Source organism: Urocampus carinirostris, chromosome 5, assembly GCF_059441175.1.
Source record: "Urocampus carinirostris isolate Australia breed hairy pipefish chromosome 5, RoL_Ucar_1.0, whole genome shotgun sequence".
Classification (NCBI taxonomy): Eukaryota; Metazoa; Chordata; class Actinopteri; order Syngnathiformes; family Syngnathidae; genus Urocampus; species Urocampus carinirostris.
The window spans coordinates 18,865,040-18,879,037 of record NC_142353.1 but is presented as its reverse complement, the minus strand read 5'-3'; the positions used below and the strand labels follow the sequence as shown (position 1 = coordinate 18,879,037).

Here is a 13,998-nt window from a genome sequence, read left to right as displayed (position 1 = left end):
ATTTAGCAGTTAACTGTTTTTACCAGGTATTTTCTTTACTCAAATATGCTCATAGTTAGTTAGTTAGTTAGTTAGGGGAATTGGTCAGAACATCTCCGATGTCATCAACCTCAGCACGGGCTCCCCCCAAGGCTGTGTCCTGAGCCCCTTGCTGTTCACCCTGATGACACACGACTGCGTCCCTAGGTCCGCCACAAACCACATCGTGAAGTTTGCGGACGACACAACAGTGGTGGGCCTCATCAGGGACGACAACGACCTGGCCTACAGAGAGGAGGTGGAGCAGTTGGTGGGCTGGTGCAGGGACAACAGCCTGGTCCTGAATGTTGACAAAACTAAAGAGATCATTGTCGACTTCAGGAAAAACCAGCCCAACCATGCCCCACTTTTCATCAACAACAAGGCTGTGGAGGTTGTCAGCAGCATCAAGTTCCTAGGGGTGCACATCACAAACAAACTCACCTGGTCCGTGAACACTGCATCACGGGTTAAGAGGGCACAGCAGCGCCTGTACTTCCTGCGGAGGATGAGGAGAGCCCGCCTGCCCCCACCCTCCCTCATCACATTCTACAGGGGCACCATAGAGAGTATCCTGACCAGCTGTATCTCTGTGTGGTGTGGAGGCTGCAGCGCTACCGACTGGGGTAGTGTGAGGAGAGTGACGAGGACAGCAGAGAAAATCATCGGGACTTCTCTTCCCTCCATTCAGGACATTGGCCAGAAGCGCTGCCTATCCCAAGCTAAGAACATTATCAAGGACCCCTCTCACCCCCATCATGGACTGTTCACTCTGCTAGCCTCTGGGAAGAGGTACTGCAGTGTGCGGTGCAGGACCACCAGGTTCCACAATAGTCTTGTCCCCCTGGCCATTAGACTGTTAAATGGTCACTCAAACACATAGTAAATCTAAACTGCTGCTAATCTGTACATCTGTGGGTTCTGTTTGACTTTTTGCACTACTGGCAGTTCTGTATAGCTAGCCACTCCTTGCACATCTGTTTCTCTGCAATATCGTACTTACAGTGTTATTGTTCTGTTTACCTGACTTGTTTACCTGATTGCCCATCTTGCACATCTGGTTGGCTACTCCTCTTGCACTATTTGCGCTACTGTAAAATACTATACATAGCCATAATTATTTAGTATATTATTAGCACTCAATACTACAACTCAATACAACATTTTATTTATATCTGTACATTAAAGGAAACTGTGCGGGTCAGATGTATCGACATTTCGTTCTGTATACACGTGTACTAGAATGACAATAAAGTAGATCTGAATCTGAATCTGAATCTGAATTCCGTCTTTTTTCGAGAAGCGGCTCTTTTGGCTCGACTCACTAAAAAGTCGGATCCCAAAAGCCTCTTCGGATTGTTTTTGTTACTTTTATACATGTATTAAAATTATTATGAGCCACAGTATATCGAAAATATGATGAGGCAAAGAGCCGCATTCTTATTGGCCAAGAGCCGTATAGACAATTGCATTGGCATCAATAAAGTTTCAGGGACCAGTGCTTTGCTTAGGAGGATTTTGATGTTTTAAGTAGCCTACTAAAAATGTGTGTGGTGATGCTACTCTATAAGAGTTATAAGAGTAAAGTGTAAAGCCTAACACTTTGTTGGGAAGGCAAATGCTATTTTATTTCAAATGACTGATACTGTACCTAGGTAAATATGTTTTCATCTATTTCAGAATCTTTATATAATTTTATACCTGAATCTATTCACAATAAAAATACATCATAAGAGTTTGCTACTGTTCCATTCATTGAAATTCCTCCTCCATAGCTAAGTGGGCTTTGGATAGAAAAACTCCAGGGCTAAAAAAAAAAAAAAAAAAAAAGGGGGGGGGCCCACTCCAACCCTGTGTGAATGGTTATATTGATAGCTGGACAGAACTGTAATACCTTTTTGCATCATACTACCAAAAAATATTATGCAATATCCTTAAGCTATGTAAGTATTATTTTATGTTTTATATTAGAGTGGTTGCTCTCCGCACGAAGTAAAGTAGGATCCAAACTGATTTTTTTAAAAGGGGATGCTCAACCTGACCATTTTTCCTTCTCACTGTATTCCTTTTTAGCCCAGAATTGATGAGCTTGACTGGCATTTAGAACTGCTCCAAAACCACTCGAGGTTGACAAAGGTTAAAGTTCTAGGTTAAGAACAAGAGCCCGGAGGAATATTGTAGCAGTTTCAAGCATGGCCAAAAGTAGTTTCTCTTGGGAATTACAGGTGCTATGATTGAGCCTAAATTTGATCACACCATTTCACAAGAAGTGTCCATTTGGCAAATTTGGTTTGTGTGTTCTAAAATGATTTAGCTTTTCTATCATACTCTATGGCACATAAGGCATCAAAAAGACAGAATGTATGTCTGAGCACCAGTTCTTCTCTCTGCATAGGATTGTTGGCTTCATGGCTGCCATCCTAACCATTTTTGTTTATAATCTATCACTTTTGAAGAGACTTTGACTTATTGGCAAGGTGATCCCTATAAAATTGGATGTGGACACTTTAACAACTGCAGTGTCTCAACCCTCTTGAAAAATGTTGTGTTTTGAAGAGGTCACTGATCAAAATACTGTAAAAAAAAATCTCAATTATTTCATATTACAGAAGTGATTAAAAAGTAGTGGGTTGTCTTCTATAAAATTATCCACTGTACTTCAAATTTTGGACCACAAATACCCACTCTAAATATAAAAGCAACACTAATCTCCTTGCCCTGAGCATCTATATCAAATTGGTATATAAATTAGGAGCACACCAGCAATACACGAAGGATCTTCTTAAAATCCATTACAATGGCCGGGGATTTTAAAAATTTGGATTTGAATGGAAATTTTCTGCATAGACCTTTGATGAGTAGCTAGCAAAAAAAAATATCATTGAGACAGCCAATGAAACTATAGTTTTGGTTGAGTAGAACAGAAAATAATCCTTTGATTTTATGAGACAACACAAGTCTCATAGTCACCAAGTAACCTTGTCGGATATTCTCCGAGCAACAAGGAAAAAAATTGCATGTTTGCAACTATGCAAAGGTAGATGTTCAGCCAGATGAGTTAGTTCATTAGTAGATTCTATATTGTTCTGAAATACTCATACAAATGTCTCATCAAACAAGATACTATAAAGAGTTCTTATAAAGATTTGTACAAGTGTTTTTTGTGCATGCAGTAATGCACAGACTGAAATTGGACCGTTTGGCAGCAACCTAAAATGAATCGTGTACTGCTCTATTTCTAACTGTGTGGGCTCATGCGCATATCAGGTGAAGTACAATTCTACTTATTGATCTTTCCAAATGTTGTCTTGGACTAGCTCAACCACGATACATTCAAACGGGTCTTTTGTTTTAACAACCTCTTCTGTAAGCAAATTGATTGTTACTACCTAATAAGCAAACACCAAATGTTAATTTGTCAAAAGTTAAGTCTATCCTGCAATTTCACATGAAATGTCAGTGACCTGCGGTGGTGGTGGTGATTGTAGGTTTTATCAGGCTTTGCCTAATCAAATAGATCCAACAACATGAAGAATGTCAGGTAATACCATGCCTTATTGAGAGGTATCAGTTCAAGTTGTACTATTTGGGTAACATTTGGCGCACTCAACGCTGTCTACTGCTTTGCTCAAAATGTAAAAAAAGACAGATATGCTATTGGCATTTGCAAATGCTTTATTCTTAAAGGAGATCAGAGCTCTAAATGAATACAGATTTCTAATGGAAAAACATGTCTGGCAACAATACTCGACGATTAAACTTATGTTCCATATCTATTATCGATTTTTGTCGACAACGTCGACTAATTGTTGCAACCCTAGTGAGTATATACAGTAATTTGTAATTAGTTACTTTCAGAGTAACATGCTACTTCTTAGTGTCAGGAATCGGGGGGGTAATGTATTTACTTTTAAATAAAGTAACTAGTAACTGTAACTAATTACTTGGGGGTTTTTTTTCAGTACTGTGGTCACCACTGGTGTTTGCGTGGAAGTGGTGATGTCTTTGTGTATTGTCTATGGAGCAGATATTCCATAGAGCAGATCAAAAAGCCAGCAGCATGTTGCAGCTGATACCCAGGACAATCGAAGAGACTGGCATATACGTGTGTGGTTGTTTGGTTTGTGTGGCGTGTGTCGTTGAAGCGCTCTCTTTGCCTCCAGCAAATCAATGCCCTCCTCAAGGGAGGATGGAACCTGCGAGATGAGGAAGAAAGCCAGTGAGGCAAACTCAACCCCAGGCAAACATTTTTTTTTGTGCCCTCTTTACACTCAGTGTGTCTCAGTCACCCCGCCACAGTAGGCAATTCACACCTGCCGGTGGTTTTATGTTGATCGGGGAAATGAACTCAGACCTGCCTCCATTATGTGGTCTGTCACTGTCAAAAGCTTTAAATTCAAATAACACTTGTCTGACATAACAGCTCCATGTTTGAGACTGCAGTTCAATAGCTGGTAAGAATTCTTCATGGGTTTTAAGGTTAAAATGAAGCATGCTTCTTTTCACACCCACTTCAAAGTGATACAATGTGTTAGCGCTGGCTGCAGCACAGAGAAATTTGTATAAAACTGCAGCATCTTGACCTACACTATCGTAAAGACTCTAGGAAGCGGGGTACATTGCCTTGGAATACAGCACAGTTGTACCTCTTTATGCAAGCACCTCTAAACACGAGATTTTCTGTATACAAGTTTTATTTGCAACAAAAATCACGCTTGCTATACAAAGGCAAATCAAGGAGCAGTCCCAGACGCTACCACTAAAGACCGCTACAGATCGCTCACTGCTTGACCGTTTATCGCCAGCATCAGCTCGTCCAGTTTTCGCACGTAAAATGCTACATGCAAAAAAAAAAATGTGTGTACGTTAATTTAAGTTAGAGTAACATTAATTTTACCTGTACAGTAAGTGCTTATGTATAATTAGACGTCTCTCGATCGCACAATGGTCAACCACCGCCAATTGCTAACCTTATTAATTATGGTAAATCCTCTTTATAAAGGGATAATTAACCTTAAAAACACAACGCGGCGCTTACAGCAAGACAGACCGTGTAGAATACCGTGACAATATTAGAAATCTGCGACGACGTAGTTGTTTCATACCAGAGACCGAGAAGATCAGGATTAGAGCCAAAATGGGCAAACGAGATAGTTTTTTCCCCCACTCGAATAAAAATTGTTATACAGCGTACAAAATTTGAAACGGTCAAAGTAAAGAACTTTTCTAAAAGGAAAACTGAAAGTTGACAGGTATGCGATCTCCATGACTACTCGTCCTTGAATGTTGGGACGCAACCCAATAGAGAAGCACTTATAGTCATATTAGTCTGGTGGTATGTCAAGACACAACAAGCCACTATGCCACTGCTAATAAAACCCATTTATCGGCAACCCAAAAAAAGCTTATGCGTAGGGCAGTGCTGGAGAGCACCCAAGAAGACAAAAATGGATGTACATCAGGTGTGAAATAAGCATTCTGTTTCGGCTGTTGGCCAAAGGAAGATGTGAAGGGTAGAACATACGTATAAATATAGCTTGCATTTTTCTTGTCAAATATAATGTTTGAATATATTCAATTAATGGCAGATTGTGCTAAAGTCTCGTTTCGAATATATTTAATTATTTGGCAGACTGTGCTTAAGTCTCGTTTCATCACTTCTACTGTCTGTGTGGACCTGAACCATGCCCATCAATTCACAAGAAGAGTCAGGATCGTTTTCATCTAAACTTTTCCAACCACAAACTCACACAACGAAAGACCAGCAATTCGTTCACCAGACATTTCCTTTTTCCTAAAGAGCACACAAGCGCACGCACACCAGTGCCCCTTAATTCACAAGTGACCAGACTTTCCAACTGTATAATAACATTTTTAACCCCCTGACTGTTCATTTGAAATCAAATGTGTGTCATGTTTCAAGCAAGAAATTTATTTAATTGCATGTCAGATAAATTTTGCCTATTACCAACCAAACAACCAATTGGAGTACTTTATTTTGAAAAGCATCAGCAGAAAATCCAACCAATCACAGGACACAGCTCCAGTGACTGATGACATCAGCAGCATTTGAAAAGCTGGGCACGAATGCCTCACTTCCTCTTTTCTTCATGCTCGCTCCCAGGACAGTGGCTCAAAGAAGGGGCCTGTGTGGCATTTGCCCCCTTTGAACATGGGGACATGCATACAAACTACGAGGCCTAGAGTGCCCATGGATCGGTCCCTCCCAGTATGTCAGGTGATAAGTCCGCAAGATCAGTCTCCAAAAGGGTAGAAAGATCCAGCTTTCTCCATGGACCCTAAGGCCGTCCCTGGCCCCACATGATGCTTTGTCTGGCCCAAAGGTAACGCAACAAACCATTCTTGGCGCTGGCCATGAATATTTTTTTCTGACACAATATGACATAACTCCTATACCTGTAAATAAGTTGATGATCTTAAAATCTGACTTATAGATAAGTACTTCCAATCACTACAGACTTTCTCCCCCTCCATCCCCTATTTTCCCCACACGGTTCCTCTCCTTTAGGACCTATAAATGCAAATTTCTCCTGCCACAAATGTTTACTTTGTCATTGATTGATTCGATTTTACTTTCCTTGTAAATAAATTATAGTTTCATTAAAGTCAAACCACGTTGCATTATTCATTTGTGTGTCTATATATTTTGGGGGGACTGATCAATCTTCAATATCAATATCAATTAATCGATCATTCAATGCAAAAATATATGTTAGGAGGATTGCTTCCTTCATGATAAATACAGACGCTCCCCTACTTACGACCATTGGATTTACCAAAAAGGGTACATTTGGAACATTTTTTTCGGGATGTCCAAAAATTTTGGGATATTGCTGTAACTTAGAGTTTGTATAGTGTGCACCTTTTTCCAAGTACAGGACAGCACGGTAGTGCTTTTTTCCACCGCTATCGTTGCGTGGCGGTGTGAGGGGTCACCCAGCCTCCAACCCGAAGAAGAAAACTGCTTCCTCTTCCTAGTTTGTGTGTAAACATTCTATACTGTATCTCCAGCGCGCTAAGAACTTTGACATTTTTATTGATTAATATCTCATACATCAATTCAATATAATAGATGTTAAGTGTAAAGAAGAGGCGAGCCGTTTCATTTGAAATGAAAGTGAAAGATGGAATCTTGTTGCTGTTGAGAAAATGGTTGGATCACTTGTTTTCGGCCACTTTTTACCACGTAGGAGGAAGCCACTTAACTTTTGAAGTTCATCTTCCAAAAGTAAGTTAAACTTGTTTTATGAAATGTTTATTTTTAAGGACCTTGTTATTTGTGTTTTAACATCAGAATTTAAAATTATTGGCAACACGTGTTGGGGAAAATACCAAGGTTGCAACAAAAACCGGAACAGCTAAAGTATTTGGTGTAAATTGGGACTTCGACTTGTGTGCATTTGCTTTAGCAAAAGTAAGGTGTGATAGCGCAGTGCCCAACACTTTATTGGATCCTAATGAAATGACAGACCACCTACTATTTGGTTTCACGTTAAATTTTCTTCCCACGGAAAAAAACTATCAAGAAAAACACTTAAGAAACGGTACACACGTTTACCACTACAAACATGCCATACCAAAAACGTAATAAAACACCAGGTGTTCTGTTTAACACAGAATCGAGGACAGAATAACAACCACCTATAAGTGCTTTCTTAGTATTGATTTTATGTATCCAGACTGCAAGTCTCAATGCCATTTGTTTGCACGCCAACAGCTTCTTGCATTGATTTTGTACGCCTTTCTAAGGTAAAGCTATGTGTTGTTTTAAATACTCAACAAAATATTTTTGTTTACGTTTACAATTATGAACAGCTGCTCTACAACCATAATCATGAATACAATAACTGATTTTCTTTTCATTTTGTCATGGGTTACCTGTGGCAGACCGGAATGCGATCTCCTGATGGGTCAATTGGTAGATGAAGCAGGTTAAGACATGATGCGAGAGACTGGCTGGAGTCTTGTCGGGAAACTGTGCACACACAACATATCAAAGCTGTGTTGATGTTGTAGGGAAATACATGTAACACAATTGATTTTTTTCTGGATAAAATAGTTGCCATCATGGAACCCAACAGGTAATGTTTTAATTAAAATGCAAGCATTGCAATACTTTAAGATTCTGCAAAAATCCTAAAATCACTAAAGCTCTCTAAAATGCTAAGGTACTCTTAAAATAATAAGTGAGTCATTGAAAAATTGAGGAACTGATTGACAATTTATTGTACAAAGAGATGGTTGGACAAAACCGATTAAATGAAAATTGTACTAGGCAGTGAAAACAATTCAAACAGTCGGCAGGTAGCTTACTGGAGGCTAACACTGAAGCAATTGACAATACATCTTTGACATCAGGCTTTGTGCATTTCTGCCACCCACGCTGATAGTCTTTCAAAGCTTCCCATGGGGAATGTTACACTTTGCCCTAGTAGATGAGAATATACTTGGTCGAATACATTTGTGCATGAGTGAGATTCAAATTGTCTTTCAATTGACTCTATATTGCTTTTAAACCAATGAACAGGTAAATTGAAGCTTCAACTTTTCCACTTTGCCTGGACAAACAGTAGCTTGAGTGACATTGCCAAAATTAACAGGTTGAGGATTTGTGCAACTATCTACAAGTGGTGTCTCATTTTTAAACAAAAAATGATGGGCGGTCAAGCATTTTTGGCATTGATCGTTAACATTTGCTCGCTAGCTTCTTCTTGCTGCGACCTGCCCCAGCCTCTAACTCGCTCATCTGATCATGAATATGTTTACCCCGACAGGGTCAAAGTTGACTCACCTGAGCTTTAATCACAAAAAATGTAAATTGCTCTAACACCCGAAGAATTCCTTTGTTGCAGTCAGTTCCATTTCCTGGTCTTATATTTATTACAACATACTGTACAGTGATACTATACATCCAAATTTGCACAGTCGAGTCACAAACATACTGTACATATGCCAACAGACCAACACATTCGCTTACAAATTGCAATGAAAATCCTTGCTCTTCGAACTTGCTGCGAGGTTAAAAAATATATCATGGATGCGTGATGAGTCTTGGCGCTCTGTGTGGACAGGTGTGCGTGTGTGAATCTGTAAAAAGTTTGTGGCAATAATTCAAACGCTTAATTTTGTACTCGTCTGCACACCATTAAGGCCGATGACTGAGCGTTTGCTCTCACTTACGTGTGTGCGCGTTAATGCACTGATGGTGACTTCTTCGGCTATATATCAGCAAATGTGTCCTCTGAGATCTTATGTTTGTGTAAGCGGAAACAAAAAATGTGCTCGTTTTCCTCCCTAGCTCTCTAAAAAATCTTCTGTCCAAACGCAAACTTAGGCCTCTTCATTTTCATTGGTCTTAAAAAGGCAGCTAGTGTGTCATGCTACCAAATACATCCACATCTATCTACCAGCAAAAGGCTTGTTTTGTTCAGTTTTTTTGCTTGGTAGGTTTTGTTTTTAAGGCTATTTAGGGTTGTATTTTTAACTTTTCACCTCCTTAATTTTGTTTTTAATTCGCATTAAATTCAAATCCTGGGAAAAATTATGTATGCAGGTTTTGCACGATCATTTTCAGGCCAAATATAATGTCACTTATCAACCCCATTGCAGACGCCCAGCCTGGGCCTGTGCGACAGCTCTTCACCCTTTGATATGGGTTTTTTGCATGCCAGGTGCTTTCACTAAACCAGCATCTACCAAAATTCAGGAGTACTAAGTGGGAAACCGGAGTTAGACCCCATGCATGCCAAACCCTTCAAATCAGCCACCCAAATTCATTGGTGCCTTTTTATCTTTTTTTGTGCCTTTTTCAGAACACTGTCTTGACTGGGATAGAGTCTTGGAGTATCAAACTGCTACATCTGGCTTTCACCTATATAATATACATAGACTAAAGAGAAAGAATGGGCACATACACACACAAAACAGGAGCAATGATTCTATGAGAAATTATCACAGATCAGAAATACAGAGCTCCTACAGGAAAAAAGATATTTATTCACCTGTAGTCATTCTATGTTCCTCATTATAATATATTATAGAAGTAGTAGCAGAACTGCGTCTCCTCTCTACCTCGCCATAATGTGCAGAGGCACCAGAAATCGCATGGCTCAGGATGTGTAAGCACAAGGCACTCCTGTGATTGTACGGGCTTCTGAATTTTAGTAAATACAGTGGGCTTTGTACTGTTAATAGAGCTTTTATTTTTTTCCCGTCGCAATCCTGAGTGTGTTTGTGCGTGAAAATTGACAATTTGACTAGGCTCATTGTTAAAGATTGACAGCTGCCTGAAAAAAAAATTGCAAATAATTGTTTTAATTACGACAAAATGCATTATTTTTTTGAATAAGTGTAGTGTACGTATGGTAATGTTTCATACTTTTTTTGCAAGTCATCACTGCCATAGATATGCTTAACGAGCGCTGCTATGATGGCCTAACATTATGTTTGCTCAATGTAGTTTCCCCCTAAGCATCAACATTTGTATATTTTAATCTATAATGGCTCAAGTGTACAGTTCAGACTTCTCACTTGATAAGAATGAGTGATATGTTTTTCATAGCCAGAGCATCAGCGCTATTAAATATTGGAACACTTGTATAATATTTAGAAGTGACTTCTTTTCACGTAATGAACAAACCCATAATAATATGCCAACAAACTTTCTTCAATAACTATCTCAGATTTATGCAGCTCATAACAATAACTTGTTATTATAGCCATTGCAGTTATTACTGATAGATTAAGTTTTTATTGATTGATAATTTCAAGCTCTCCAAAAGCAAAGCTGAATAATATTGTAATTGTGAATGAAAATAAAGACACACATAAAAATAATTACATTTTGTGCAAGTTTTTTTTTTTTTAAAGCATTCAGTTTAAAAAAAGTTATATTGGTATCAGTCCCCACATGGAAAATGTTATCGGTTATCACCATCAGTAGGAAAAACAGTTATTGAACCTCACTGAAATTTTTTTTTTTTTAAATTAGGGGGGTGTTTAAGTGGTGGAAATAATCACTATAAATCCAAGTCAATGGACCACAGTGTTATCGTTTTCTCATCACATAAATAAAGCAAAGCATAGTTTTGCCAGTTGACAAGAACGGTGATAAATGATATGCACCATCTGTGTGTGTGTGCTTATTAATGGAGTAAATGGTTCCAGTGTACAGTACTCAGCAAATATTGCCTATTAAACTGCTTGAATAGCGTGGACTATTTGCCACTACGGTAAGTTGGTGGCACATACGCACAGCATAACAAGTGTCTGAGAAAATTAGAAGGATTTAAAATTAAATAATCGAGCACCAGTTAACACACTCAGGTGTGGTGCGTTCACAGGCACATCTTATTTACAATCATAATTTCACACTTCCCATCAAAAAAGAAATAGAGGCAAAGTCGTTTGGCACGCTTTCTGAAATATTACATTATGCAGTATTCCAGCCAGGCAACAGGAGTATCTTGGTATTACCTTCTCAAGCATAAGAAGCTTTGCAAATGAGGCAACTACTCTATATTAGAAATGCATGCCATACGTTGCAAATTGAGAAAAACAGTTTAAGAGGAGGAAACAAAAATGATGTAAAGTTGAAAAAAATGAGAAAGCACCAAGGAAGCTTGAGTGATGTGTGTGGTCAAAACATAATTCTTCAGTTCAAACTCTTCTAAGATTTATATCCAGTAGGGAAGTACAGTGATAATACCAAAGGTTTCAAAAATACATGTTAACCATTAAAATGTGTTAACCTCTGAGATTGAAATATTGAGTTTGATTTTTTTTTTTTTTCCAGAAACAACAAGCCATGGACACTTTATGAAGGAGAACGGGTAGGTGAACTGACAGATCATAACACACACCCTGTTACCTTTATGCTGAATAAAATGGAGAATAAAAACGAGAGATAGGAAATGTGAAAAGCCTTAACTATCACCCAAGTGTTACATTGATTAATGATCAATCGTACCCCAAAATTAGATAAAAAATGGTGCCATTTTGCTACTAAAACTAATCTGCCTTTATTAGTAGTAGTAGTAAAGTTTTTATGAGGGCGACATATTTTAGCCTAAAAACTTGTCAATATTTTGAATAGAAATTTCATGAAAGCATTTACCTTGACGATGGCGTTGATCATCAGACAGGTCCAAGTCCAACATGAGGTCATCTTCATCTAGCTCTGAAGAGCCCAAATTATTTAGGAAATCCTACAGACACATACAAAATAAAAATAAAAATAATATAAAGAAGACCTAAATTATAAATCCAACAATATTGGTAAGAATAAGGAGACAGTTGATGAAGATAGGTTGGACTGCAAAGGCTACAATTTGATAATTCATTTTGGTCATTGGTAGAAAACGAATAAATTATTTTTGAAGTTAGGGAATAATAGAGGAACTTTCTTGCCTTTGAGATGGATAGATCAATCAACTGCGCATGGCTCCAGACTGTTGACAACATTCAAATGATGCACTCTGAAAATCTATTGACATGCCCACATCTGTATGCCTCAACAATTTATAAATTTGCACCGATCAACCATTTAAAAGTCTTCAAAAAAGCTAGGATGTATGTTGGGTAGGTGGGATAGAAGGCTGTCATGCAAAAGGAATTCAAATTCCAAACCTCTTAAAATGCAAAACTTTTTTAGCACAAAGTGACCAGCTTAATAACAAGGTATCCAACAATGTATCTAACATGGCTTTTCTAGGTTTGTAAACTTCCTAGTTTGTCATTAAATTTAAATAAAATTGAAAATAAAATAGACAAATCTATTTAACATGCTAAGTTCTGTTTTTACTGCCCTATCTTCAGACACTCTGGGCGCATTCTATTAGGGCATACTGCCTGCTTCAAAGACAACCAAAGAACTATGTTAATACCCATTCTGTCTGCATATAAGGCTTACGTAAGCCAATGCTGCCATCTCTAGGATCTAAAAAGAATGACTACAACTTTCAGGAATGATCTGCTTTAGATCTATGAATATTATTAAGCAAAAGCAAAATATAAATTCAAAAGCTAACTTTTGTAAATAACTAAAACACTTTATACAGTGATTGTGAAAAACTGCTTGGTTCACAAAGCCTCTATAATTTAACGTTAGTTCAGGGTAGAGAATAAATAGATTGCCCATTTGTGTTTCTTTTCAAACCCTCTAGGGACCACACATCATCTTAACAACAAGGAATTGGTTGATGGTGACAAGATGTGCACAGAAAATCTCAGACTTACAGGATCAATATATTCCAAATGCATAGAGAAACCCACTCAGAACATGCAGGTGATTTACTCATCTACCAAAGGAATGATTTATGTTTTGTCAAAATGTGTTTTCTAATCAGCTGGAAACAAGATCAGGGTGAACTCAACCTTTTCTCATTTGAAGTCAGCTGGGACAAGTTCAGACGAGGACAAACTCTATGGAAAAGAAACTGTTGCCTCCTATCCAACAAATGCATAATACTGGTTGAAAGAACACTATAAAACCCTTTCTCTAGAGAAAAACTAAATCTATGCGACTCGGGAAGGACTCAGAAAATCCAATAAGTGACTTTGTTCAGCTCTCATCACTGCTGTTTGGACTAAAACAATGCAACAGCCTCATTCTGTATTGATCCGCGACTCCAAATCATCAGAACTGAGGGGGGAAAAGCACTTTCAAGTATAACTAAAAAGGTTGTGTGCCTTAATAGAAGCAGCTGCTGTCCATAAATTATAAACTGAATATTTTTGGTTCTTTCACAGTAAAATCCGCAAGACAGAAAAGTATGCACTGAAGCTAATAGCTGTGCACACTGTATTGCACCACAAAAAAAAGCAACTTTTACAGATGCATAATGCTTTTCCAAAGCAAATGTTTTACTTTTTCCCCTCCATTTTGCCATTTGAGCACTTAGCATTGTGCTACTAATGAATATATGAGACTGGCGGTCTCATTAGAGGCTGGATCTCCCC

General features: G+C 38.3%; 1 protein-coding gene and 1 long non-coding RNA gene across 3 annotated transcripts in view; one reads left to right on the top strand and one right to left on the bottom strand.

Moving 5' to 3' along the window:
* Positions 1–13,998, bottom strand: part of ccser1 (coiled-coil serine-rich protein 1) — a 191,597-nt gene that overhangs the window by 158,633 nt on the left and 18,966 nt on the right. For both annotated transcript variants that reach the window (XM_088336087.1, XM_088336088.1), the window contains exons 5-6: positions 12,155–12,245; positions 7,918–8,014 (exon numbers count right to left, since the gene is read on the bottom strand). In XM_088336087.1, coding sequence (XP_088192213.1) covers positions 7,918–8,014; positions 12,155–12,245 — 188 coding nt within the window. The remainder of the gene's footprint in view (positions 1–7,917; positions 8,015–12,154; positions 12,246–13,998) is intronic.
* On the top strand, positions 6,159–13,305 carry LOC148365682 (uncharacterized). The gene is made up of 3 exons (XR_015850501.1): positions 6,159–6,362; positions 11,834–11,870; positions 13,203–13,305. It is a non-coding gene; the product is annotated as an uncharacterized LOC148365682 (long non-coding RNA).